This window comes from Eucyclogobius newberryi, unplaced genomic scaffold, assembly GCF_026437365.1.
Source record: "Eucyclogobius newberryi isolate DKJ021-1_F unplaced genomic scaffold, fEucNew1.0.hap1 SCAF_8, whole genome shotgun sequence".
In the NCBI taxonomy this organism is placed as follows: domain Eukaryota; kingdom Metazoa; phylum Chordata; class Actinopteri; order Gobiiformes; family Gobiidae; genus Eucyclogobius; species Eucyclogobius newberryi.
In genome coordinates, this window is record NW_027316500.1 from 15,735,775 (window position 1) to 15,763,708 (window position 27,934).

A 27,934-nucleotide genomic window follows, 5' to 3' on the forward strand; every position below is an offset into this window, starting at 1 on the left:
GGGGCTTTTGGACAAGCTGTGTTCAGGAAACAAACAGGGGAAGGACTGACCTGGTCATTATAGCTCTGTGTGGAGCTTCAGTGTAATGAGCAGAGGAGGCGGTCTGGTCACTGGGCACAGCCGAGTACCTCTCACACTCAAACAGAGCTGCTGAATAAACCCTGGTGATTATGACCTGTTATCCTGCTCCTGATGCCTAACTGCCTCAGCCCTGATTCTGCAAGACTTCACTAACACATTAGTTTGAATGAAAAACAATATTCTCAAAGGGAAAGAACAGTCTTTTGTGTTTTATCACTTCCTAAACATGTTAAAAGACTACTGCCTGTTTAGTGTCTCTTTCATGCTTGTGTCCTCAATGGAGTAAAGTGCTGGAGTCAAACATGAACTAACACAGGCCAGTTTGGCTGTTTGTGGTGATGGCTGACCCCTCACCAGAATGTATATTTCCAAGATCATGGCTTCTTCAGAAATATGTTTTCAAACTAATCAAGAAATGTCAAATATCTTGACTTCAATACGGCTGAAGTTCTGCATAAAATACCAGTCAGCCACAACCACATAATATGTAAAATACTGTGGCATGGTCTCCCACAGAAATGTGTCCTTTGCCATTTTAAGGATGTGTAAATACAGAAATGTAGCGTTGCTAAATTTAATATGCTGTCGGCCATAAGAGTTCAAACCCCACAATAAATCTCTGAAATTCAGTGAACAAAAACGTGCAGCCAGAAAACCATGACAACTGTGGCTGTTCTTTCAGGAAGTTAATGAGAAAAGCCAGTGGGCTTGATACCATAGAGCATCATTATGGGCAGTCGTGGGGTTTTTGGGCACTTTGTCCCAGAACAGAGCTACAGTTGTGACGCGACCCCCCACGACCTCAGCGTCTAATCCAATCAAACTTGTAAGTGGTGTGTATTCATCACTCCAAGCCAATCATGTTACAGCATGATAACCGGATTATGGGCTGTGGGAAGTCAAACATCACACATGTGTGATGAGTTTACAAAGAGAACCAGGGAGGAAACAGAGAATTATAATATATTTATCATTCATAACATTGGTCACAAACAAATAATACTGTATCATTGTGTAACTTTTGTTTTTACAGAGATCTAAGTGAGAACTTGATCCAGTCGATCCCCAGAAAAGCCTTCAGAGGAGCCACAGACATTAAAAACCTGTGAGTTTTTTCTTTGATAAATGATTAGTATTTGTGTGTGGAAGATTGTAGTTTTTCTATTTATCATCCTATATAAACTAAGCTCTTACGGCTGCATTTATTTTGATACCGTAGTTATTGTGTGCCGCAGAGTGATGCACAATCGCTGCTCGTCTTCATGATTACAAGCTCCATATTGATTTACCATAGTCCATCAGTGTAGTATTTACTCTGCTGATGATTACAACCAGTCTGCAGGGAGAATTCAAAATTGTCTGTCAATAATAACAATGTTTCTTTTCTGTGTAGTCAGCTGGATAAAAACCACATCGCCTGCATTGAAGATGGAGCATTTCGGGCACTGAGAGGCTTGGAAGTTCTGTAAGTGTTGAATTTGACCATCACATCCTTTATCCTCCCCTTCAAGCACTCACAAGGATAATGTTCTTACAGTGTATTTACATAGCACTTTTCCACCTTCAAGTCAAAGAGCTTTACTAGGCAATGTGGGTGAAGTGTCTTGCCTAAGGACACAATGACATTCCCTCTAGCGCCCCACTATGCCCACTATGCCACCTGGTGTTCTAGTGGTCTCCCATCCAAGCACTAACCCAGCCCTGTCCTGCTTAGCTTCTGAGATCGGGCATTGGCAAAAAATAATTTGTTGTGTTAGTGACATGATTTGACTCATAAGCACTTTCCTCCCTAATTTGAGTGGCCTGGGTTATTAAACCAAAATATTGTAAAAGGGCGAACGAGGGCCCTGCATGTTTTATATTAGGCCCCATTAACTCCTTGTCCCACATAGTTGACAACGCTGTTCCCCTTCATCATATCTGCTCCACCCTCTTTTATCAGTGCCCCCTCCAGCCTAAGGCAAACCTCTGACAATGAGGCTCAGAGTATCTTCATCAACAAAGCCACTCAAATAGAAGCTTTATGGTGGTTTATACCCTTTATAAAATATATATAGGGTTAGGTCTGTTGGATGTCAAATGTCAAATCGTAAATATTCAAACCACATTATATACCGTATTTTCTAGACTATAAGTCGCACCTTTTTATACTTAAACTCCAGAGCGACTTATATGTGATATAATTTGTCATTTTCACACTTGCAACTGCATTTCATACTCCAGACTTATATATGTTTTTTTCTTCTCTATTCGGAAAATACGGGTAATCATAAAACCTAAAATAAAATTGTGACACATACAGAAGCACAAGTCAGTTCAGTTCAATCTAAAAATCCCAAAAAGTAAAACCAAATGTAAAGTGTTGTTTTATCGGACTGTTTCTGTCACTTTCACTTCATTGGGCTGGTCACATACTTGAGGATTGGTAATGAATGATAATTATTAAGTCTAATGATGGCTGATTTTGCAGATGTATGGGGAGTGAAATGTTTGTATCAATAGGCCTGAGATATAGAGGAGGACCATTGTATTAAAGACAAGACTCTAAATGATTAAAGTTTGTATTTGTTTCATTGAAATGGCCGGTTTGCTATTGCAGCAGAGGTTTTAAAGTGCATATGTGTGTAATGGCATAAAGCAGAAGATGCCTGTGATCTTGCATGTAAATTGGCATCGTTGCTTGTCAGAATGCGTAGGAGGTGTGGAGATTCCATTTGTGTTTTGATAGTCTCAGCAGGATGCCACACAAATGGGGAAAATGGGGAAATGATATTAAAAAAAAAACGGGGGAAGGCTTTGAATGCAGATGTAATTTATTCTCTGTTTCTGTAAAGTAAATTCAATTTATTAACCCAAACTTGTTCTTCTTCTTACAGAACACTAAACAACAATAACATCAGCAGCATCCCTGTCTCCAGCTTTAACCACATGCCTAAACTAAGAACCTTGTAAGTCACACATTTCCCATTCTATGTTCCATTTTTCTGGACATATTCTTAAACATATCAAAACACATTACTGTCCAGATGTGGCAGCCCACAGTTGGATAAACCCATATGATTTCACAGATCGGTCCTGCATTTCCATGTGGTGTTGGGAGTGTGCCACAAGCACAGCCTGTAGCCAAGGGTCATTATTCCCTTTGTCTAAAGCACACAAAACAAAAAAGATAGATGTAAATAGCCTCCAGAGGTTAATGCACAACATATGTCGTCTACATTTTGTGTGATTACTGAATGTGAAATTATGTACCAATTAAAACAATTATGCTTTTTCTGTTGCGACTGCACCGCATATTTGTGTCCTTGCGCTCCGTGGGGCCTGGCTGTTTGTGTGCTCTAAGTGTCTAAACACAGAGGTTGGTGCTCCAGAGGTCCACTGCACCACAATGAGTTATTCTAAACCAGCACAGCATTCCAGGGCTGCTGTGTTTGGAGTATTGGGTTTTGAAAAGACCTCTTAAGCATTCTGCCTTTAGAATATGCCATTTACAATCAACCATGGCCCATTGCGTTCAGGCCAGTGTTTTGCTTCGGGGTACAATTTGATGAGCTCTATGACAAATAAAACGCACCTCAAATTAGAACGCTGAGAAGGTCTTTGAATACCACTCACCAGGTTGTTTTGTTTCTATTTGTTGCAGCCGTCTCCACTCCAACAATCTCAACTGTGACTGTCATCTATCCTGGTTGGCCCAGTGGCTCAGACAGAGACCCACCATTGGACTGTTCACCCAGTGCACTGGACCTGCAGAGCTCAGAGGCCTGAATGTAGCCGAAGTACAAAAGCACGAGTTCACATGCTCAGGTACGTCATTGCTGCTCATCATTTCATTGGACTTTTTTTGCTTAACCCTGTTGCCTCGCACCTGGCAGCCACCTGTCAGTTTGCCTGCACCCTCTTTTGGCCTTTTTATGTGTCTGCACAATAAAAGTTTGCCATGGAAATCCTCTATATGTTTATAAAATCTCCTCTTGTGTTTCTGTAGGATCAGAGTAAAAACCTTTTACATCTTCATTCCAGGATTGTTATGACCTACTTTTGTGTAAAGAAACTTTGAGCACATAGTGGACACCAAGATTATCATATCAGAGCAAAGAAAAACACCATGAGAGTCTCCCTTTCCCCCAAGGACACAGCATCTTCACACAACATGCAAGGATTGTTTTGTGAGGGTTGAAATGTGGCATGTCAAATCAGAACAACATGCATTATTAACAATTCTTTGCTCAACTAACTAAACTCTGTTGCAATAGGTCTATTGGAAGACATTAATTGATAACAACAAAAACAAAATTAAAGCCGCGGCAGCGGCGATGATGGCTCTCGCCTCCCGCGCGACCGCCTTCCCGCCTGTCCAGAGGCAGGAAAATAAAGAGGAGGATCTACAAAAATGGAGTGAGACTACAAAATGACCCTGGCTACAGAGTGGAAACGCGTCAAAAATCCTACAATCTCTCCCTCCCTCTCTCTCTCTCCCTCTCCCTCTCGAGTTGTGGCAGAAAGAATAAAGTCTAAAGAATAAAGTCTAAAGAATTAAGTCAAAATAATTACGTCTAAAGAATAAAGTCTAAAGTATAAATAATTCTAATGCGGCGCCAGAGGAAATGTCCCATCAAAATAAAAGAGGAAGAGGAAGTGAAGGCATTCATTGCGCCTCTGCTGGCCAATTGTGAAAATACACAATATCTGCAATGCACTTTTTTCATGGCGTCTTGAGGTGAATATAATCCATGAGTTTCAAACAAATCAGACAATGTTGAGTTTTCACACAATGGGTAGGGGGCGCTATAGAGTACATTTGTTGCATGGGTATTTATTTCCAATCAGACCATAAAAACGCATTAGTGAGTGAAATATGAGCTCCGCAGATCAATTCCAATAGGTGTGACTTGTCCTTGAAAACACTGAAAATGAAGCCTTTTTTGAGGGCGTTACGCAGAGACCGTAAAGAATTTCAACATTCTTTTGAATATTTATTCAATTTCAATGTCTTTAGATGCAAAAAGTGTTGTTTTGAGCTTGATCGGACAAGTACGATTTTGAAAAAAAAAAGTGAAATTTGGCGGTGCCACTTTGATTCGACATGGCTGACTTCCTGTTTATCATAGAGCGATGCTGCCAGGTGCGTTTTACTCCTCAAAGGTCAAAGGTCAAAGGTAGCTCTATCACTGTCCCAAGTCTCATGTGCCTAGACCAAAGATTAAGCATTTCATGTTTTTTCTTTTTTGAACTAGTCGGCACTGTTGAGATGGGCGTTCTCGCAACCTCCATTTTATTGGAGTTCGGGCCGAGCCGATCGCGTCTATGTCCCATGTGTGACATTCATCAATGTTCAGGGTCAAAAATGCCCGAGTTGTGGCAAAATTTGACCATGAAAAACTATAATAAGAAACCATGGCAAGAACAATGTCTCGTCGCATTCCATGTTCCATGGAAGGCTCGAGCCAATAATTTGGAAAAGGAACCAATGAGAATGGCTCTGTTAGAAAAAGGTTAGGAAGAAGAAGATGGAGTGGAATTGACTGCAAACCCATTGAAGTGGGAGTGATAGGGAGTAGAAAAGGAAAACCTTGAAACAAGGTAAATGTGCAGAAGCCGAGGGTAATGGTGATGGTGAAGAGCAAGGAGATTTCAAACACTTCCCTCTGACACTCCCTGTCAGACAGCTGTCATTGTTAAGCCCGCTCCAGCTGTGCATTGCACTCTCCCTGATCCCAGCCCTGTCAAATATGCCATGTTAGATCAGAATGGAGCTCTGCTTTGGCCTACACCTGATCCCAGATCTGTCAGAGCTCTGCCATTGCACATCATAGGACCTCAATCACACGCACCTAGTGAGTATGTTGTTCTAAAGATCACAAACTTGTGCTTAAATCAGTATGAATCCACTCACACATAATTCACATAATATAAGTGATCAGATTATATATTATTTGTTTTTTTGCTGACATGTGAGCAATTGCCACAATATACCTGCTCAGTTGGTTTGAAACATAATGGTGATTTCTTTGTTGAGTAATTAGTTGAGTAAGTAGTCATCTTTAAGTCTGTATTTATTCAAATGTATTTATTGTCATTTATAGTTAGACCCACATTAAGAACAAAGTGGGCCCTCGCTGAGAATGGCAGAGCAGTTTGAACAAGTATGTGGAGAAATGAAGCTGCCTTGCCTCGTGTGCTTTGTATGCAAATAGCAAAAGTTGAATCATTTGAGAATTTATTGAGGTTTAGAGATGGGGGTTATGGAGCTGAATGTGCAGAAAGCCGTACCCCAGAGAATGCACAATCTGCAACAAGAGATCAATGAATGTTATTGGGACGCTCCAACTCTATTATTCATGTCTTTCTTCCCCTCTCAGTAAAACCACATGCTTTTGATAGGTAACCCAGTTTCTTTGTGACCGACTTTGCACCATCGTGAAAAGCAGAATCTTTCACTATTTCAATGTCAAAAATTATCTTTTAAAGTTGAGATGGCAGAGGATGTTTTTAGCAAGAATAATGGAATGGAATGATAAATAAAGCTGTCTCCATCTCTACTCCTCCATAATCCTTCCCTTATGTTATGTTCCTCCTCACCAGGTCACCAGGAGTCTTCGAGCCCTCAGCCGTGCAGCACCGGGGGAGGATCCTGTCCCGCAATGTGCACATGCAGCAACAACATAGTGGACTGCCGAGGGAAAGGTTTAACTGCCATTCCTGCAAACCTGCCGGAGACTATGGCCGAAATGTAAGCTCACACAAGCATCTGTCAGGCTTCACTGGGCAACCATGAAGCAGTGAGCAGTGTGCACACTCTAAAACGCTGCTTCGCTTTCTTAGCAGGATGTAGTTGTTTTCATGTTCCTCTGATTTTCAGTGGTTGTAGAAAATAGTTTTTAAGGCTGTCATGCTTCCTAATTTACAACCAACATGCACCCGATTGTAATATAAAAGGCATAAGTGTTAGTTAGGGATGTCACAATATCACATTCTTGTGTTATGGTTATTGTGAAATTCAATTCAATGATTATACTTTATGTACAATAATTACTGAGAGCATGACCAAACAAAATAATACATTTAAAATGTTTTTTTTTAATTTGTTGTTCAACACGTTACTATTTCTCAAGTTTGTGACCTTTGGAAAATTTTACTTTAGGAGCAAGGAAATAGGTGAATTTTTGGACTACAGATTGATGAAAAAATACTTAATATTGCTTCTAAAATTGTCCCAATTATTATATTTTAGTTGATATATAGAGTCTTGATTAAGATAATAATCTGGACATCTCTAGTGTCATTATATTCTGAAACAGTCATGAATGTGAAGACACTAACATCTGTGATATTCCACATGAGTCTGACGCCAGTTGATTTCTGGGTCTTCTCCTCCTCTCGGGCTGTATATAAATACTCAGCTTCGTGGAAGTCATAGATCGCATGTTCCTCCATAACCCTGACCCATTTCAGCTGCTGCACTAAATGCCCTGATTTGGATTCTCTTCTGACATCTATAAATGGTTCTAATAGTTCAATAGCACATTTTGCATAAAATATATGTGCACTAATTCATCTGTATTTAAAGAATAAAAATGTACATCTGATAGGAGTTTTACGATGATAAGAACATCGGCGTCATTACCACATATGCTCTTAATACAGCTCAGTTAAGATATAATAATGCAATTTGGGGTGCAGCGTGTCAAAGGCGGTTAGCGCTCTTGCCTCCCAAGAAGGAGATCATGGGTTCGATTCCCGGACCAGACCAACATCACATGATCTCTCTGGGTGGAGTCTGCATGTTCTCCCCGTGTTACCGTGTGTTCTCTCCGGGTTCTCCGGCTCCTCCCACCGTCCAATGACATGCATGTGTTAGGTAGAATTGGCAACTCTAAATTGGCCCAATGGACAGGTGTTGAAAATTAGCATATTCTGCTACATACACTTAAAACATTGCATCTGGTTCCTCCAATGTAAAAGCTATGTCCTTAAATACATAACCTTAAATAAATAAATAAAAAACAGTGCACCTTTAATTCAAATTGGTTGGAAATCAAATTTAACTGAGAACAGTCCTGCTCTTTGCTGCCTTTGTTCCCTGTTCTGACCACAGGCTTGTGTTTTATGGAAGTAAAACACACCAGAGAAGCCACCACTTCATAATTAAGTACGGTTGGACTGATTTCTTGGAGTTCGTATAATCAATTTCAATGATAACGAGTTGAACTACTGGGCATGAAGGCCACTGTAGTATCTTGGTAGTGAGATCACAAACGCACACATCCGGCTCTCATTATGTACAAATCAGAGAGCTGCAACCTCAGTGCCCTGTTTGCTCCTAATGAATGCCACTGTGTATATAGCTGGTGGATGTGAGCTGCTTTCTGTGCTCCTCTGTTGTGAGACCAAGCCCAGTTAAACCAAACACAACCACAACACATTATTATGCACCAAAGTTTCCATCTGCAATAACTGAACTATGCCGTAAAAGTGTCCTTGCCTTTCATCCGCCGCTGCGGTCCTGCCATCCATTTGTGACACACACACACATGCACGGTTAATGCCCAAAGGCATAATGTGTTTCCCCATAATGAAAACCATGCTCAAGCACTAATGAAAAGGATGAAGAACATTGATTGAGCGGACACAAACACCAGCGCACAGACACCAGGGCACAAAGTTATGTTTAGTTGCACAGACACAAAGAGAAATGTTTGGTTGGGTAAATTGGATTAGAAAGATGCAACTCTAAGGAAACTCTCTGAGGTTCTTTCTTATTTGTCAGTTTATTGAACAAACAGCATTGGAGGATTTAGCAGTTGGTTTGTATTGAGCAATCTCAATGTATTGTAACTAGATGTCAGACAATTGTTGTACTACTAATTCAGTGGATGTCTGAATAAATGAATATTGCTTGATTACAAAACTTAAACAACCATTCCTTAAATGCTATTCTTATATAAATGCAGAAGCGTTAACTGTAGAGACAGTACCATAAGTTGTAGTGTACACAGAGAGAGGATCTGGGCCAGTCAGACAGACTGGTTGATGAGAGAAGGCGCTAAAGCCACTTGGCCTGCTCCTCCACCGCATGGTGAGGGCAGAGGAACCACAGAGCTGTCAGTCCACTGTAAATCCACACACAGCCGGACTGAAGCAGACGGAAAAGAAGCATGGCCACCACAAGAATCTGTGGTCTAGAATCACTGCTATCTGAGAATGTCAAATGAAGCAGCTCACAGAATGAAGAATACTACTTGAGAAGAGGAGTAATTTAAAGATGATTTTGGCAAGTTGAAAATGTGAAGTGGTTGTGGCTTGTGTTTAGCAAAATATTTATCTTTATGAATTTAATCTTTGGTATTCACCATTATCCCCAAATTTAACTGGCCTTGACACATTCTTAATGGATTTTACGGAAAGGAATGTTGAGAATTGTGACACGTTTTTGTTGAATTATGTTTTTACATCCACTTGTTTCGCTGTAACCACTGACCCTTCACCCCACACACTGGCCCATAGGACATGATCCAGTTTTTAAGCTAGTTTTTGCCATTCCATGGCCAAAGGACAAGGCTGCAGCTGGCTTCCTCTAGGCCCCGCTAAACCTTGTTAAGGACAGTTTTAAAAGCTGTGAACTGACCTGCAGATAAACAGCCCTTTGCCAGGTCCACCAGGGAATTGGTCTGGTCTGAGATCTGTCCCAAGTAGCAGCCAGCACACTTACATACACTAAAGCATGCTAGCACTAATGGGCTTTAGATGTCTGTTTCCCAACACGCATATGAAGCTGATTACGCTTCAGGACAGCTCTGTTCCAAATGAACAAATGTATATTTGTATTTGTCTGTCTTTTTTGTCCTTTTTCAACTTGTGCTCTTAGCTTTACTGATAAAATGTAAACCAAAGAAGGTAAATACTTTGGGAATAAAGACATTTATTGCAAAAGTAAGATCAGAAAGTCAGAATCCTACATGAGAAACTATAAAAATGGTTCTATAGAGATAGTCTTCAAACTTCCAGCAATCCAAAAGCAAAGTCTTTTTCCTCCACACCACTTAAGCATTGCACTGTTTATTGCTTTTGAGGATGTTATGACTTCAATATGCATTACAGCTGTGAAATAGATCTTCATAACATAATCAGACCAATCAGCAAAGGCCACAGGTCAGGAAGTGTGAGGAGTCGCCATAGAAACATCTATTGTTTGTTTAACTGATAATATTGGCTTTTCTGCTCTGTTTCCTCCAGACGTCTGGAGCAGAATGGGATCAAGTCTATTCCTCCTGGAGCCTTCTCTCCATACAAGAAGCTGCGTAGGATGTAAGTTCTGTTGTATACAACCTCGGGGCTAAATAATGCACAAGTGAACAAGAAGTCTGGAAAAATAACATTTGGCTTTCTTGCTAAGAACCAATTTTTTTGTCTCTTGGAAAGTTGAGAGTTACAGCCATCATCTGTGTTAGCTGCACTGGTTTTCCCCGGGCAATAGTCCAAATGTCCACTGTGTCCGTGCTGAACCCTCTTCACGGCCGAATGCAGCCTGCGGCCAACATGATGAAGAGCTGAGGCCAGGCCCTCTCCAGGAGTCCACACTGACATGCTCCTGCCTCAAACCGCCAAATCTGTGCAGGATCTTGCACATACAGTAATACAGGACACATGCTGTGCAATAGTTACGCACAACAAAGCCGCACACAGATGGACAACTCTGTTGTTTCATTTTATTTGCACACAAGCAAGACGTACTAGTTCACATAAGGTAAATAGTTTGTACAGTTGCAATTTGAAAAACTTTTCGAGAGACAAAACATTTCCATATTAATGGATAAATAATAACTAATAAAACTGTCTTCTTTCGTTCTCTTGACACTGACCCGGCAGTTTTAATGGCTGACTATGGACTATTGACAAAACCCAACTGACTCCAGACTGTCAACTATCGAAAAATAACCAAGAAACATTTCTCCTCTCCAAATTTAGTCTTAACCTTGATCTTTCATATACATTATTGTGTGCAGATGCGATGAATGCTAAACCTGCAAATGCGAAGCAGACCATTTGACTTGAGCAATCTTTTTTCCCCCCTGAAATCCGCTAGTCCATTTGGTTTTTATAAAATATAAACATGCTGCTGGTGTTATACGATCCTGACCTGCTACTGTTGCACTGATTTTACATTTAGCAACAAAAATGCATGGCCACGTGTTAGTGTTGTTTCAGCTGCCCCTGTGGCTGCTTGTCTTGTGTCCTAGTCAAAGTGTAGACAGCCTCGTAGATCATGTCAGACACTGTCATGGCTCTGAAAAGTACCCAATACCCAAGTATCTAATATTTGTAAATGTGTGTAACATGATGTGAAGGAGTGGTCAGTCAGGTTACTTCTCTGTGTTTTTGTGTCTTCGAATATGTACCTGTGCAACATCCTTCAGTGAGCATGTCCTGTAAAAAACAGCCCACATTGACCTTGGCTCTATTTGCATAACCTTCACTTGAACCTTTCTTTAACACTGGGACATGGATAGTGTTTATAGACACACCAGTGCACACTTTGACTGCTTTGCATTGCTTACTTTAGCAGGAAAGCCCATGGCTACACAGGAAGACAAATGGGTCATACTTAAAGTTACCCCCAAATGAGAAAATATCCCTCTTTTTCACCACAGGATTACAACAACACAAAAGTGGAGTTCAGTTACTTGGATTTCAGTCCACATGCTCCATTACATTCCTCTTCATCTGTGTATCCAGGTTTCTGCACGTTGTCTCGCATGAGTGCATAAACATGCTCTGTGCTTATCTGGGAGATAGAGCCTGTGGACCCCATTAACAACATTAAGATGATCTTCATTTACCCCTTTTAAATAAAGAACTGGCATTCATTCAGATCATGTCATGTTTACCTCAGGTGTCTGTTTCTTTTGCCTATCTAGTTCTTCTTATTTACTGAGTCTTTTCTCTCAAACAGAGACTTGAGCAACAACCAGATTTCAGAGATTGCTCCTGATGCCTTCCAGGGCCTGCGCTCTCTCAACTCTCTGTGAGTAGTTGCAGAGCAGCTTGTGTAAACACATATTTTCTGGGTGGTTGTGGACTTTATGTAAATGACGTGTATGTTTTGTGATTTGCCAGTGTGCTGTATGGAAATAAAATCACGGACCTGCCCAAGGGGGTGTTTGACGGCCTGTATGCCCTTCAACTGCTGTAAGTAGACCACTCACTTTGTGCTGATACTCAGCAGACTCAGTACCTGCAAACCTTTACACCCACTCACTGTACAAGCCATAACCTTCAGATACATTTTGTATCCGTGCATGCAGTTTTCTAGATACAGTAGAACGCATAATGAATTACCATTTAAAGAAACATTGACAAGTGCTCTTCTTTCTTACTCCTTTTCCCCCCGTTTTCCTTCCCAGGTTGCTGAATGCCAATAAGATTCACTGTGTACGTGCCATCACCTTCCAGGACCTGCAGAATCTCTCGCTGCTGTCCTTGTATGACAACAAGATTCAAAGCCTTGCCAAGGGCACCTTCACTTCTTTAAGAGCCATACAAACACTGTGAGTCACACACAGATCAAACATGTACAATAACATATAACTAAAGCTATAATACAACACATACACATCAGGAAAATATGTATCCCAATCTCAAAAGCTGCCATGGATTATAATTCAATTGCTCCTAATATTTCATCCTTGATCCAGACCACTCACTGTAACATTTAATGTGTTTGGAGTTTTTTCCTAATGTTTTTTATCCCCTTCTGTAGCCACCTGGCCCAGAACCCATTTATTTGTGACTGTAACCTCAAGTGGCTTGCCGACTACCTTCGTACAAACCCAATTGAGACGAGTGGTGCCCGCTGTGCCAGCCCTCGCCGCCTCGCTAACAAACGCATTGGACAAATTAAGAGCAAGAAATTCCGCTGCTCAGGTGGGCCTTTCCTCTCCTGTGTCGATCTCTACGACAAACTCCCGCTTCACTGTCATCTTTTCTCTCTTTTCTACTTCACTGATTAGTTTTGGCATTTTCTGTTGCTCTCTGATCCGTGTTGCTAAACAATTATTAGCAGTTTCCTCATTTCACTTTACAAGATCAAACAGTGTGTCTGGTTTCACATTCTGACCACAGTAAGCTGACGTCACCTCTTGAGTCGGCTCAAAAGGCTTGAGTTTCTGCATGTGCCCAGCATTGCTTGGCCTTTTGCCCACCTCTGCCTCCTGTCAGCCTCCTCTGACTCTCCTTCATCCTTCAGCATCTGCAGTCTGAAAACATGTCTGTGCTATTGCAACAGTTGTTTTGTCTTTTCCTTTTCAATTTACCACTGTATACATTCATGGTTTTTCACCACCAAACACAGAGTTAGGCCATGGCTGCTCAGTTCGAAATGTTGTATGCATTGTGTGTCATATATATCCAGTATATATGACGTTACTAAAGCATAGCAACATTGTTGCTATGCCATAGTCACTGACATCAGCCCTCTTCTTTTTCTCCATCACAGCCAAAGAGCAGTACACAATCCCTGGTAAGTGGCTTACAAACATCTTCCACTCCTTCTACAAGCTGTAAAAAATAAAACCCACACAATATTCATTCAAGACGATCAGTTATGCATTTTCTGACTTTGAGATACATAACTCTGACAACCTTGTGCTCACATAATATATATTTAACAGAAAAAGAAAAGTGAGGCATCAAATGTGCAAGTTAATTCACCATTTAGATTCAGCTCAGTGTTTGGTGGACCATCGCAGCTGATCATGTCCAAAAGAAGCAGCTCTTTGCTATTATATATATATATATATATATATATATATATATATATATATATATATATATATATATATATATATATATATATATATATATATATATAACCTAATTTTATTAACTGAAAGTATTCAAATTAATTCATCACGAGTCTCAGAAATCATTAATATCCCAGGGATTTCCATAATGCATTTCTAATGAGGAGGCTGCAGATTCAGAGACTACAGTGATGAGTCATGGTGCACTGCTGAGAGGAAAGCCCTTTGGCTTTCTGCTGTGTTTCCTCTGCTTGTGTCTCAGTCCGCTCACTGTGAAAGTGCCTTTATGACGGAGGTAATGACTCTACAGAGCTTTCCCAGTTCTCTTGCATTTTGAGATCAAAGCTTGTCTTTCTTTCTGATGCATTTTCATGACGACTGGTCAATATGTAAACAAAAAGGGCCCAGCCCTTCGATACATCAAAAGATATGTCTTATTAAAAACAAACAGAATTTAACATGGCTTTCTCTAGTCATTTCCTGAGCATAAACAATACAGACTTTTAATCATCTTTCTCCAAAGTCTAAACTCTGATAACTCTGCTCCAAACTTGCTTTAAAATAGGGTTGGCTGTGGACCTCTCGTGTAAAAAGACTCCTATACCTATAATTGACAATTAGAAATAACTGGATCTAGTTTTTTTTTTTAAAGAAATTGGATTACCTGCACAGGCCAATGGAAAAAATAACGAATGTTTAGCTGCCCTTTATCAAGATATTACATGTATTATATTGAACAGGAAGATATTAATGATGAATTGCTTTCCAGTTTTTCTCTCAATCCCTCCCATCCCTCTTTCTGATTGGATACAAAAATGGCTAGATTGTTCTTTAAAGAAAGTTAAGTGCCTACCAAATAGTAATGTAGTGCGAGGCGTAATACACACACCCACTCACTGTCACAAGCCACTCCCAAAGCTGCTCCATTATTAAGAAGCTATGATGTAACCGGGAACACACTTTTTACCATGTAACGTCTATTCATAGACGGGAGAGTTGTGCCAGTCTGACTCTCCACCCAGGCCACTTCTGACTGCCACTCAGCTGCTGTCTCCAGTGTCTACCTCTTCACTCCACCTGTCTGTTGCAGTGCTCCATCTTTCATCCTCCCTTTTTCTCTTGCTGTCTCTCTGCATCACTGAAGCCGACTGTCCAAATCCTCTTTGGTGTCCCTATCTCACGGTCTGCCACTGTTCTTTACAGGCCAGTGCTCCCACTCTTCTAAAATAACTTCCCCAGCTTTCGTCTTGCTGCTCTGATGAGCTCAGGAGACTCTTTAGGGCTCCTGGGGTTAAGATGGGTGAGGTCAAAACAGGACATTCAGTCAGCTTTTAGGGACAGGGCGACTGAAGCGTCCTGGGGAAAGGTGTGCCTGTCTGCATTGACAGGGTTCTATAAAATGTATTTATTACTTGTTAAAGGTGCAGAGGACAGCCGTCTGAACAACGCCTGTAACAGTGATCCAGTTTGTCCACCAAAGTGTCGCTGTGAGTCCAATGTAGTTGACTGCTCCAACCTGAAGCTCACCAAGATCCCCGAGCACATCCCTGCTTCAACTGCTGAACTGTAAGCCTCCGAACTCATTAAGCACAGACCAATAAAGACATTTCAAAGACATTTATGTTCAGGAAAGTTTTAAATGTAGTTATTTTGCAATGATTTGTTTTTCAGTCGACTCAACAATAATGAGATCACAATTTTGGAGGCAACTGAAGTGTTTAAAAGCCTTTCCCAGCTTAAGAAAATGTGAGTTTATATATGAAAGAAATAACACTTTGCATTGTTATTTTTATATTAATTGTGTTTGTCATCACTTTCTTAGCAACCTCAGCAACAACAAAATTACTGAGATTGAAGATGGTGCTTTTGAAGGTGCGTCTTCTGTGAATGAGCTTCACCTCACAGCCAATCAGATTGACTCTGTTCGTAGTGGGATGTTCCAGGGTCTGGAGGGTCTGCGCATGCTGTAAGTGTGACGACAAAGGCATAATGAGAATAATATAATAGTTATGGAACTCTGATGCTAATGCAGATTATTCTACATGTTAGAATGCTGAGGAACAATAAGATCAGCTGTGTGCACAATGACAGTTTCACCGGATTGCACAATGTACGTCTGCTGTCTTTGTACGACAACCAGCTCACCACCATCACTCCTGGTGCCTTCGACACGCTGCAGACACTGTCAACACTGTAAGATCAAAACAATGTACTATGAAATGATTCCCAACAACTTTGCACTTACGTTCTCTTACTTTTTACAGCAACCTTTTGGCTAACTCATTCAACTGTGACTGCCACCTGGCCTGGCTTGGCGACTGGCTCCGAAACAGGAAAATAGTGACTGGAAACCCACGCTGCCAGCGTCCAGCGTTTCTCAAAGAGATTCCTCTGCAGGATGTGGCTCTGCCTGATTTCCGCTGTGAAGAGGGTCAGTGATGTGGGCACAAGGAATAATGACGCATTTCTTTCAAATGAAGAGAACCCTCTTTGCAAAAGCTTTAACGACCTCTGATTACTGATAAACACCTTCACATTGACTCATTGATCATCCTGAATAATGACTGCTCTTGCGATTTTCTATTGTTTACTGAATAGATTGCCACTCCGCACTTCCTAAGCTTCACGTCAATAGCGCTCTGCGGCTGTTGAGCTGTTTGCTTTATTGACCTGTCAGCTTCTTTGCACCTGAATGAATGTTAGACTAGTAGCTGGTTCCAGGGCCTCCATTCTCTTCCTTGATCAATAATACATGGGAAAATGTACTTTATTTTACAACTTTTTTTTCTATTGTTTTTTTTTTCTATTGTATTTTGAATAAGTGTGCTTCTTTTTTTTTTACAATCTTGAGCTAAAGTTTAATTCAAAACTGTGTCCAGGCCAAGAGGAGTTGAGCTGCGTGCCCAGGCCGCAGTGTCCCAGTGAGTGCACTTGTGTGGAGGCAGTTGTCCGCTGCAGTAACAAACACCTCCACACTCTTCCCAAAGGCATCCCTAGAAATGTGACAGAACTGTGAGTTGATTTACTTGATGCATGTCTTCCTTCAGTGTTTCTCTAAAATATTACAACGAATAAGAGCCAATTGGTCTCCAAGAAAAAAAAAAACTAAACTAAAAGTGATTACATCATGTGAGGGGAAAGGAAACAGGTCCATAAAGCCTGCAGTTCCTCTCCCAGACATGTGCCCCGGGGGCTAGAACTGATGTCACTCTCACAGTGAGAGCCAGGGCCCTTGTATTTGTGCATAGTTGTGTGGGGGCCAAAGGCTGTCCACAGGAGCACGGGGAGCGAGAGGACACTTTAATGAGCAGTTTTCAATGGAAAGAGCAGAGAGCAGAATAGGTCCAATACTTTCCTTGTACACGCCCATGCTGCGTGAGCCTAAGGCCTGTCATTGTAGCAGCAGGTATGACCAGGTGTGTCCTCTGTCCTGGGCTTTCATCTTGTCATCTGCTGTCAGTTAGTCCATCATTATCTCCAGTCCACGTCTGCATCTTCATTACCTATCATTACCTTTCAACTCAATTCCCCCTCAGCTTTTCTCACTCATGAAACAAAGTGAAACAATAGCCAGTGAAAGCTAAACAACTGCCCTCACATCTTCTTATTGCTCTGATCAAATGTAATGGAATACAATACCTTATAATGAGGACGAGTCTTATGACAAACACTGCTTCCTAATCCCATCAATTTTATTGATATGAATTATTTAATCTCATTATTAGTTTGGTTGTTTGTTTTGTTTTGACAATATTATTCTGCTTTTAGCTATTTGGATGGAAACCAGTTTAGTGTTGTGCCAAAGGAGCTGTCTACATTCAAGAATCTTCAGCTGGTGTAAGTTTCAGCTCTTTTGTCTCTCATTGTTATCATTTTAACTGTAAAACTGATCTTTTGGTGTACATATATGTTTAATATACAGTTTCACTTGACCATACTTGTGCATCACAGTAGGTTACATTACATCATAAGCAGTCCATCAAATCGCATCAGCACCCGGGTCTTTTCATATGTGCATGTTCTTCCTTCATTCAATGCCTGCCCACAAACACATACATAGATAAGACGTATACATTTCATATACAACTGAATTAATGCACTTAAACACACACATCAATAATGCATAAGTGGATCCATGAATACTTTATCTACCCAAATATCAGCTAGACATACACATTCGAAAATATATGCGCATGTACATACCCACCCATATACATACATATGCACATCTATTTCTGACCTCTAAATAGTAGCTTTCGTTGTGTACACTTAACATTAGAGATCCCTACTGTCCCACTGAAGGACAGTTACATTTTTATCTTGATCAAATTAATTTCAAATATTTTTTTTTTTAATTGCTTCTTCCCCTTTTTCCCCAATTCTGTGACTTTCTACAATTACACTAGAATTATGAATACAAATAACTAGTAATAATTAAACTGATCTTTTAACTTCTCCTCAGTGACCTGAGCAACAACAAGATCAACTCCCTGACCAACTCGTCCTTTGCCAACATGAGCCAGCTCACCACACTGTAAGGCCGGCTCAACACACAATGAGTTCTTTTTACAGTCACATTAGAATGCAAGCAAATGAATGATATGCTCATGTATTTATTTTTACACCACAGAATCCTGAGTTACAATTCCCTACGCTGTATCCCCAGAATGGCATTCAGTGGGCTGCACTCCCTGCGGCTGCTGTAAGTTGTTTTCTTTCTTCTACAGTCAAATGTTTACTTGATACAATATATTGAAGCCTGTATTTTACCTTGTTTTCTCCCTTGAGACCAAGTGTCCCAGCAGATAATATTGATGTTATTTTTATCATGCTGTTCTAAAACAAGCTGACGTACAAAGCAGGAGAGTTGAATATCTTTGCCTAGACTACAGACACCACACTTGTTGGAAATCTTTGATTGGCTCCAGAGGCTTGACGTGTAGTCTAAACAGTTATGACAGCTGAAGAACACATCCACAACCTCTGCCCTATTTTCTGTTTCTGACAAAAACAGGCTGTAGTCTTAGTCCTGTTCCCCTGAAGTGTTTCTTCAATCATGTTTTGTACATTATCAGTGAGAGTAGGAGACAATGTCCAAACCAGTATGTTCATCTGCACTGAAAGTTATTACATTATTTCCTTTATGGCCTATTTTAAAGTACAGTCCTATTTGCTGCTCAGTGACTTTTGATATTTCTGTCTATGTGTGTCCTATACTAGCTCAGCGCCCATTAGCATGTGTGTGGGAGTGGAATTATCAGTCGTCCATGTGGGCTCATAGCAGGCACAATTTTTACTGCAGACAACAAAGCTACAACAAAGCCTCTGTTTTACTGCAGGATTCAAATAAAGTCCCTGATCATTACGAGACACCTTTTAGCATGGAATAAGAGTGAAGCTTGTCGTCATTAGCTGATGTTGCCTCACTTATTCCTGGCCTTATAGCTTTGATCTCTAATGATTAGAGAGTCCATTAGTTACGTCTGCTCTTAGTCACATGCCACCTTTCAATTTGAAATAGTGTGACAGACGAGGCCTCCCTCACCTCACACATGCCACACAGCCTAAGACCTATATAAAAGCTGTCTAGGCTACCTTATTGTCTCACTTCACCAAAGTCCAAAGGAAACCAAAACTTTGATGTCTTAACTGCCGCTCTAATCAGCCTTTTTAAGAGCAATGCCGTGAATTGACAGAATAAAACTCAGCGTTCACTGTTGTATTGCATCAATAAGTTTGTCATTGATCATTTTATAAGACCTAATGCTAAGTTTAAAGTTCAGAAATGGAAACTTCACACAGACCACACCAAATCGCTAGTGTTGGTTGAAAGCGAGTTTGCATTTCTGCTCCACTCTTTGTAAAACTGCACCTTTGGCTTTACACAGCTGTAAAACTGAGAGGAATCATTAACGCTAAAAGCTTCAAACAAGTCTGTGGTCCACGCGGGTTATGGATGTGGTCGGGTTTGCTGTACGTATGCGATGCTTGTGGTTACACCAGAAGGATTAATAAGCTGCTAATTGGCCTGATGGATATTAGGATATTAGGTGTGAAGCAGTTGAGAAACCGTTATGAGGGATCTATTTTTATGAAAACTATACAACCTCTTGGGGTACCAGCACCATAGTTTGGGAACCACTGACCTAGTTTATAAGTTTTCTGAATATGTGCCCACAATTCTGTCTCCTCTAAAGAGAAAAAAAAAAAGTGGAGTGACAGAAAATGACCAGACATTTTTCATGTGACCAGTGCATGATTATATAGGGATACTTTTATGTACTATACTCATCAAATAATTTAATATTTTGCAAAATGTCCAATGTTTGAGACTCTCTGACAGTGTGCTTTTTTCTTCATTATAGGCAACAACTACGTCTATTGTTTACTGTCAGAATAAGCGCTTTGTAGTTTCACAGATCAAAGAAGAATCAAACTTTGTTACAAGCCTGTGTGCTTCTCTAATCCTATGTACACCGATCAACTGCAAAATCCATTATTATTTATTTGGTATTCTCCAGTGCTTTCATGACACTGTGATATTTTGTTCTTAAAGTAAATACTGCCCTTATACTCCTTCAGGTCTCTTCATGGCAATGACATCTCTGAACTTCCTGAAGGTATCTTCAATGATGTGGGTTCCCTTTCCCACTTGTGAGTAAATTTATGATTTTATTCAATTGTTTTTGTTTGTGGAGTCACAGATTTTGGTCACTAGTCAGAAGCATTTCAGAGTTGAAGACTTGAGGATATAACAACAGATCTGGAGTTATCTCCGATGGCACACACCTATGTTCATCACTAAACAAAGATAAACAGCAGAGTTTATGAGTCTGTGTTTGGTTTGCTCCTGTTGTGTTGCAGTTCAGGGACTTCTGGACACGTGTAAGCTAAAACACAAGTCTGCTGTGGCTTTCTCCCTGTGCCATTCTGGCTATTCACTTCATCCTCTTACAGCCACAGATCAATAGACCTATCAGTGTCAGGGTGAGAGGAGAAGGGGGAGGGTACGGGAAAGCTGAGTGTAGTTAAAAAAACACAGCATTTATTAGATCAGTTTAATCCCTCCATTGTAGAAAAAAATCAGTTGAATCGTCTGGCCTCTGTTTTTAGAAAAACTAGTAAAAACCGAGTGAAAATCGAGTGAAACTCAAGTCTACTCGATTTGCATATTGAGAATGACTCTTGAAACGTTTTGGTTTTCCAAAAACCAAGTCCAGACGATACAACAACGCAGCATTTATTGGAGAATGCTGCAGAAGTCGAGGCGGCCTGGCTCAGGGAAGGAATGACGGCAATCCATCGATCCACAGTCACAGTCAAGTGGCTTTCATGTTAGCAGATGTCAAGTGTCAGGTATTGGACCGGCTGCAAGATGAGCCTGTGTTTCAACGTAATGGAACAGCATCGATTTAAGAGTGTTTGTGCACCCAGCCAGAGGACAGAGCGCTATTGATTCACGGCCACCATGACAGAAGTAGTTAAGATTCCCTTCTGTTCACACATTTACTTATAATTATTAATTATAAGCATACATATATCATAAGGTGATACACAGCAGCTCAAAGTCATATTTAGGTTCAAATTTGCAACTAATGTAAAAAAAAAAAGCATGACAATGGTAAGTTTAATGAAACGGACCCCTGCTGATTGTTTCGAGTCTACAGAAGTACATGAACTTGTGTGTATATTAAGTTAAAGTTTGCTTCAACTGAAACTACACTTACTAACAATTAATTCATATATTTCTTATAGTTACACATCCTCCACATTATCCTGTCACCTCTCTTTGTCCCTCTCTTTGTGTTTATTTGCTTACAAAAGTCTTAACCAGTGCTCACTTTGTCCTTAAAGGGCAATTGGTGCAAACCCACTTTACTGTGACTGTCGGCTGCGATGGCTGTCTGACTGGGTAAAGACTGGCTACAAAGAGCCTGGAATTGCCCGCTGTGTTGGTCCCCAGGGCATGGAGGGCAAACTGCTGCTGACTACACCTGCCAAAAGGTTTGAATGCAATGGTAAGTGTAGCATCCAACCACATCATGTTATTTATTTTATCTCTTTATTAAACTCACACGTGCCCTTACATAGATGAGGTGGACACTGCGGTGCTGGCCAAGTGCAACCCATGTATTTCTAATCCATGTCTTAATCATGGCATCTGCCACATCGACATAGCAGACATCTACACTTGCAGCTGTCCTCCAAGCTTCAAGGTAAAAGCTTTAAGATAAATAATGACAAACAATATGTTCAAAGATTTTCAGCTTTGGTGGTGTCCATTTTGCTTGGATCTTAGGGGAAGAACTGTGAAACGGCTCTGAATGCCTGTGTCAGTAACCCCTGTGCCAACGGAGGAACCTGTAAAGTAGACGAGGATGTAGAGGGAAAGTACAGGTGAGTTTGCCTCACTCAATACTAGAATAACACGTCTATAATATCTATAATAATTCAACGTCATTGTGCGTCACAGCTGTATGTGTCCAGTGGGCTTTGAGGGCCCACGGTGCCAAACCAACACTGACGACTGTGACGACAATGACTGTGAAAGTGGAGCAACATGCATCGATGGAGTCAACAACTACACTTGCCTTTGCCCACCCTACTACACAGGTTGGTGACGAGTTTACTCTCTGTACCAAGCCGTGGGACAGTTTCTTTTTTAAGTGTGATGTCTGTACAGGAGAGATGTGTGAAGAAATGGAGGATGTGTGTGCCCCAGGACGAAGCCCCTGCCAGCACCAGTCTACCTGCCTCATCACATCTAATGGGCCCAAGTGAGTGTGAGCTGGCATTAGCGTGTCCACGTCTATAGGCTCAGATGTTTCATCTGTATTATTGTGCAGGTGTGTGTGTTCTCCTGGGTATGTTGGTGACGACTGTAGCGTAGACTATAATGACTGTGAGGAGCATCGCTGTCAGAATGGGGCTCAGTGTGTGGATGAACACAATGGATACTCGTGTTCTTGTTTGGAGGGATACAGGTAACATTAGCACTTTCACTTTACTTACAGTGACGTCTTCATTACCACCTTAATGCTCCTTTCTTTGCAGTGGTCAACTGTGTGAGATCGCCCCATCCTTAGTGTCTCTGTGCGAGCTGGCAGACTGCCAAAATGATGCGCCGTGTGTGGAGCAGGGCGGCCATGCCCTTTGCCAATGCCCACCTGAGTTTGGGGGACCACGCTGTGAAAAGCTTGTCAGTGTTAACTTTGTGGACCGAGATTCATACTTGCTGCTGTCTGACCTACAGAACTGGCCTCAAGCCAACATCACCCTTCAGGTGAAATGATAATCATAATAAGGTTGTGTTTTATTAATATAGCTCCCAAAATGTTATTTTAAATGTGCACTATTTGTTTTTGCTGCAGGTGTCAACGGCTGAGGATAATGGGATCCTGCTTTATAATGGAGACAATGATCATATTGCTGTGGAGCTCTTTCAGGGGCATGTGAAAGTGAGCTATGACCCAGGCAGTCAGCCTGGACATGCCATCTACAGGTGAGAGGCTTCACAGCTGTCTGACAAATCATTCTGTCCTAATGTCTCAAACATGCATTTTGCTTCTTCTTATAAGCACTGAGACCATCAACGATGGCCAATTCCACACAGTAGAGCTAGTGACCTTTGACCAGATGGTGAACCTGTCCATTGATGGAGGTCTCCCAACTACAATGGACAGCTTTGGGGCGGCGCGGCCCCTCAACGGGGAGGCTCCACTTTATGTGGGGGGTAGGGGCCCTCTCCAGAACACACCTACCTCCTCTGCAGGCACTCTTAACTACTACACTACTGTCACTCCCTCCCTCCGCCAACACGCACCTCACCCTCACACCTGCCCTTGTCCTGCTACAGCATTTCACCAGTGACAACCGTGTTTGCATTTTGTTAAGAAATGATTGGGGGGGAAATATAGATGCATATGTATGTATGTATGTATGTATGTATGTATGTATGTATGTATGTATGTATGTATGTATGTATGTATGTATGTTACATACATACATACATACATTGTGTGTGTGTGTGTGTGTGTTTGTATGTATGTATGTACTATATATATATGTATGTATGTGTGTGTGTATGTGTGTATGTGTATATGTTTGTTTGTATGTTTGTATGTGTGTGTTTGGTTTCCTTTAGGTTTAAAGCTATTTTTTAATGTAACAAAGCTGCCCTCTAGTGACTTTTCTGAGTGTTACATCTCTGTTTTATTTGTCCGTGCATGTAGTATTTTATTATCACAATTAAGACTTGCTTTGCAATGCTTTTAATAATGTAATGTAAACATTACCGCTTTTCCTTTTCTTCTCATCTATGATGTGTCCCAGTGTGCCATGCACAAATGCATTTAGCATTTTGGTTAGACAATTTTATTTTTTTAAACTTTTGATACTCAAATCATTGCATTATTGGGACCTTCATATTTGAAAAATATATAAATTCTCATTTCCCATAAATCATTAAACCCTCTGTTTGCTGTTTGTCTGTGACCAGTCTTTCTGTTGGCCCCTGGCACTGATGTGTTGTTGTGTCTACAGGTATGCCTGTGGATGTTCATTCTGGGGCTTTCAGACTGTGGCAAATTCAGAATGGCACCAGTTTCCATGGTTGTATCCAGAACCTGTACATCAACAATGAGCTCCAGGACTTCACCAAAACTCAGATGAAGCCTGGCGTGGTGCCAGGCTGTGAGCCCTGTAAAAAGATCTACTGTGTGCACGGAATCTGTCAGCCGGACGGCTTCCATGGGCCGGTGTGTCACTGCCAGCTGGGCTGGAGTGGACCACACTGTGACCAGCTTTCCACCACCCCCTGCCAGGGCAGCAAGTACGTGTGCTTTGTAGAGATACTAGACTCATCTCTTATTTATCTGCCAAATTCTTAGATCTTTAATATCATAATTAGTCTTGAAATATACAAATTGTGTTTTTCTCAGGTGTGTCCATGGAAAGTGTATCCCCCTGGACAGTGAATCGTACCGTTGCGAGTGTGACGAGGGGTACCGTGGTGCACTCTGTAACCAACAGGGAGAGCTCTTTAATCCATGTCGCCACTTGACCTGTAAGCATGGTCGCTGCCAAATTTCAGACACAGGGGATGCCTACTGCCATTGTGAAAGCGGCTTCACAGGGGAGCTCTGCGATGCAGGTGAGTCTGAGTCTGTTGACTCAGTTATTTAGAGGTTGGCAGCCACACATGAGACACTCTGCCTCTGGACAGCTGCAGCTACATTTCCCAACTGAAATGATAGAATAATGTATGAAATTGTAAAGCAACATTGCATGATGTGTCCAGCATCATGTAAAACAGTGTGACGACCTAGTATGAGCTTTTCTAACAGTGGACACTTGTGTTTCAGAGTCCGCGTGCAGAGGGGAGCCTGTGCGGGACTTCTACCAGGTGCAGCGAGGTTATACCATCTGTCAGACCACCCGCATGGTGTCCTGGGTCGAGTGCTCCGGGGTGTGTGACTCTGGGTCCTGCTGCGCCAGTCAGAGAATGAAGCGCCGGAAATACACGTTTGAATGCAGTGATGGTACTTCGTTCACTGAGGAAGTAGAAAAGACCATTAAGTGTGGCTGTGTGGGCTGTATGTAGCACATTCATCTACAGCCCATCCCAGCTGCTGTGCAGAAGATGAAAGAGATATAAGGAGACTAGATGGATGCAAGTGAAGGAGGAGAAGAAAAGTATAAAGAATATTTGCAAACATTTATTCATATGTTAGAGACCATGTAAAATAGAACAATTCCTCCCCTTCTAAGGGTGTAAACATCAGCATCTTCGCCCTAACCAACATAAGTTCAGCATCCTTCCAATGGTTCAAGATTTCAAGATGTAACAGTGTGGCATCAGCCAGCACCCAGTGTCACCTACCTATCCATCCTCTGAAATTGGTGAAGTGAGGATCCGGTCGGGTTTGACAGAAGCTACAGACGGACTCAGAGAGAATCATGAGCTTACCTGTGTGTTTTGTCTGGTTTTACCAGGACTGGAGTTTGGTGGCGTCATTGTTTCTTTACAGTCTTTTATCTGCATGTGCACACGAAGAAAGAGAGACTGCCACATGTGGTGCATGTGTGTGGACAGAGCCAGATGTCAGTAGTGCAGGTTCCTTCGTAGATTTAACACATGCATGGCATCGCCACATAATACATATAGCTCTTGTGCGAGGCCTTGTTTGTTACTATTCTTTTCAACAGAAATAAAGTGGTGCTAGCAGTGAACCACCCCCTGCATGCAGCGCCATCGGGATTTGGGAGAATTACCGAACCCTTCCTTTCTGGAGCTGGTGCTTGAGTAAGCTCCTCATGCCTGTAGTGTAATAAGAGTGCAAACTGCTGCATGTCAAGACAAATAGAACGTCATTGAATTAAAAGAAGAAAAAAAAACAAGTTCATTCAAAACAATATGGAGACAAGGACATATTCTCTTAAGTTTGTTTTGTTCTTTACTGTACGTTCCCTTATGGATTTGTTTGTTCTTCATCTAAATTATGTAACTCCTTCAAACCTTTGCCCCAGCAGTCTTTTCTATAGAAATGAAATCCTAACAGATATTAATATATATATACATACTATATATTTGTATTTCATTTTGGTATAGTATTTTACTATGTTAAATTGTATGTCTGTTTGTGACAGGTGAATTGCATTTGGGTTGTTTTTGTTGTTTTACTAATTTCACAAAAGGTAATGAAAGAACCTCGCGCCATGTGCAGCCGCTCTGTCTTGTCTTCAGTATAGAGGCAGTATTGGTTTAGAAATATGTTCATAATGATGTATATGTTGTCTTCCATGTGAATATTACACCTAAAAAGTCAGAGAGAGTGCTTTGTTTTATTTATTTCTCTCTTTTTATAAAGTCATTGGTTTATTTGGTTTTCTGAAGAAAAAAAATTAAGTAGAAAAAAAAAAAAGTAAAACAATATCCTACAACTCTGTAAAGTATTTGACAGTGTTTGATTGCAGATTACAACAGTATTTTATTCCTCTCAGACATTCCATATTTTCCTGTGAGAGGTTACACAGAGGAGAATGTCCCATTGTTAGTACATTGTAAATATACCTCACTTGTCTGTTTCTTTTGTACATCTTTTTTTTTTTTTTTTTTTACCTTTTGAATTTTTTGCCATTGAGAGGAATATAATTTTCTATTTTGTGGAGTTAAGCTCAACAGATTGTAAGCTGCTGTCAAGACGGAAGGGTTCAAATGGTCTGTGTAGATACTGTGTGGACGCCTACACTTGTACAAACAGGACACTGAGGGACAAGCCTTTGGTCGACTGCTGTCAGACACACAGAGAGCTCTGGACATTCCCGTGTCTGTTCATAAACCGGACATGGTGCCAAGTACACTACACCCCTGAATGTATAAATGTGTATAGATAAATATAATGCTTCTCCATGAACTTTAGCCGTCATCTCGTTCCTAATCATTTAAGTCACTGTTTTGAACGTCACTGGCTTTACAGGTGGTGCTCCTCAGAGTGCCATTGTGTTTTCTCTGCTAACCCCATATGTAAAAACCAATGGTACCACGACACATTACAGAGCGCCCATTAGAAACTTTGTTATTGATGTGATTCTGTGCTGTGCAATATCAAAAGGGTCACTGTAAATCTTAAGCTGTGCTCCTCATAAAGGTGCAACATTAGTCAAATGTGGCTTGACGCTCCGCCTGCACTGTACTGCATATACTGAACTTCCTGGTAGACATCTTAGTGGTGCTTGTGCTTATGAAATATACTAAGTCATACTGCATTACTGATATAATAGTCATTTGGTTAAGTGGCCAAAAACAGCTTCTCGTCATATGAACTATTGACATAAATGTTATTGTAAATGACACAATGTTTCATGTGTAGTGAATTGTTACAAAGAAAAGGTCCTGTTATAATTTTGCCTACTTTGATTATTTTGTTTTACAGGATTGATTGTGGGATTGAACTAAAACAATCCCAATAATGCTGAATGTACGTAGTGCCACCGACAAAATGTTTACCAAACCTCCACCCTTTTCATTAATTAAAACAATTATGTGTGCT

The 27,934-nt window shown here is 41.0% G+C and overlaps 1 protein-coding gene across 2 annotated transcripts in view; it reads left to right on the plus strand.

Moving 5' to 3' along the window:
• slit1a (slit homolog 1a (Drosophila)) overlaps positions 1–27,932 on the plus strand; it is a 61,999-nt gene extending 34,067 nt beyond the window's left edge. The window contains exons 5-37 of one of the 2 annotated variants that reach the window (XM_072437629.1): positions 1,115–1,186; positions 1,475–1,546; positions 2,958–3,029; positions 3,725–3,888; positions 6,667–6,814; positions 10,318–10,389; positions 12,035–12,106; positions 12,199–12,270; positions 12,486–12,629; positions 12,842–13,005; positions 13,577–13,600; positions 15,305–15,449; positions 15,555–15,629; positions 15,706–15,849; positions 15,933–16,076; positions 16,148–16,314; positions 16,763–16,895; positions 17,652–17,720; positions 18,346–18,417; positions 18,514–18,585; positions 20,466–20,537; positions 21,738–21,901; positions 21,975–22,099; positions 22,183–22,280; positions 22,357–22,496; positions 22,567–22,660; positions 22,730–22,867; positions 22,938–23,166; positions 23,255–23,385; positions 23,462–23,616; positions 24,426–24,714; positions 24,824–25,035; positions 25,247–27,932. In XM_072437629.1, coding sequence (XP_072293730.1) covers positions 1,115–1,186; positions 1,475–1,546; positions 2,958–3,029; positions 3,725–3,888; positions 6,667–6,814; positions 10,318–10,389; positions 12,035–12,106; positions 12,199–12,270; positions 12,486–12,629; positions 12,842–13,005; positions 13,577–13,600; positions 15,305–15,449; positions 15,555–15,629; positions 15,706–15,849; positions 15,933–16,076; positions 16,148–16,314; positions 16,763–16,895; positions 17,652–17,720; positions 18,346–18,417; positions 18,514–18,585; positions 20,466–20,537; positions 21,738–21,901; positions 21,975–22,099; positions 22,183–22,280; positions 22,357–22,496; positions 22,567–22,660; positions 22,730–22,867; positions 22,938–23,166; positions 23,255–23,385; positions 23,462–23,616; positions 24,426–24,714; positions 24,824–25,035; positions 25,247–25,485 — 4,183 coding nt within the window. In that variant the 3' untranslated portion in view covers positions 25,486–27,932. The remainder of the gene's footprint in view (positions 1–1,114; positions 1,187–1,474; positions 1,547–2,957; positions 3,030–3,724; positions 3,889–6,666; positions 6,815–10,317; positions 10,390–12,034; positions 12,107–12,198; positions 12,271–12,485; positions 12,630–12,841; positions 13,006–13,576; positions 13,601–15,304; positions 15,450–15,554; positions 15,630–15,705; positions 15,850–15,932; positions 16,077–16,147; positions 16,315–16,762; positions 16,896–17,651; positions 17,721–18,345; positions 18,418–18,513; positions 18,586–20,465; positions 20,538–21,737; positions 21,902–21,974; positions 22,100–22,182; positions 22,281–22,356; positions 22,497–22,566; positions 22,661–22,729; positions 22,868–22,937; positions 23,167–23,254; positions 23,386–23,461; positions 23,617–24,425; positions 24,715–24,823; positions 25,036–25,246) is intronic. The other variant, XM_072437630.1, reaches the window with a different exon arrangement.
• Positions 27,933–27,934: the final 2 nt, after the last annotated feature.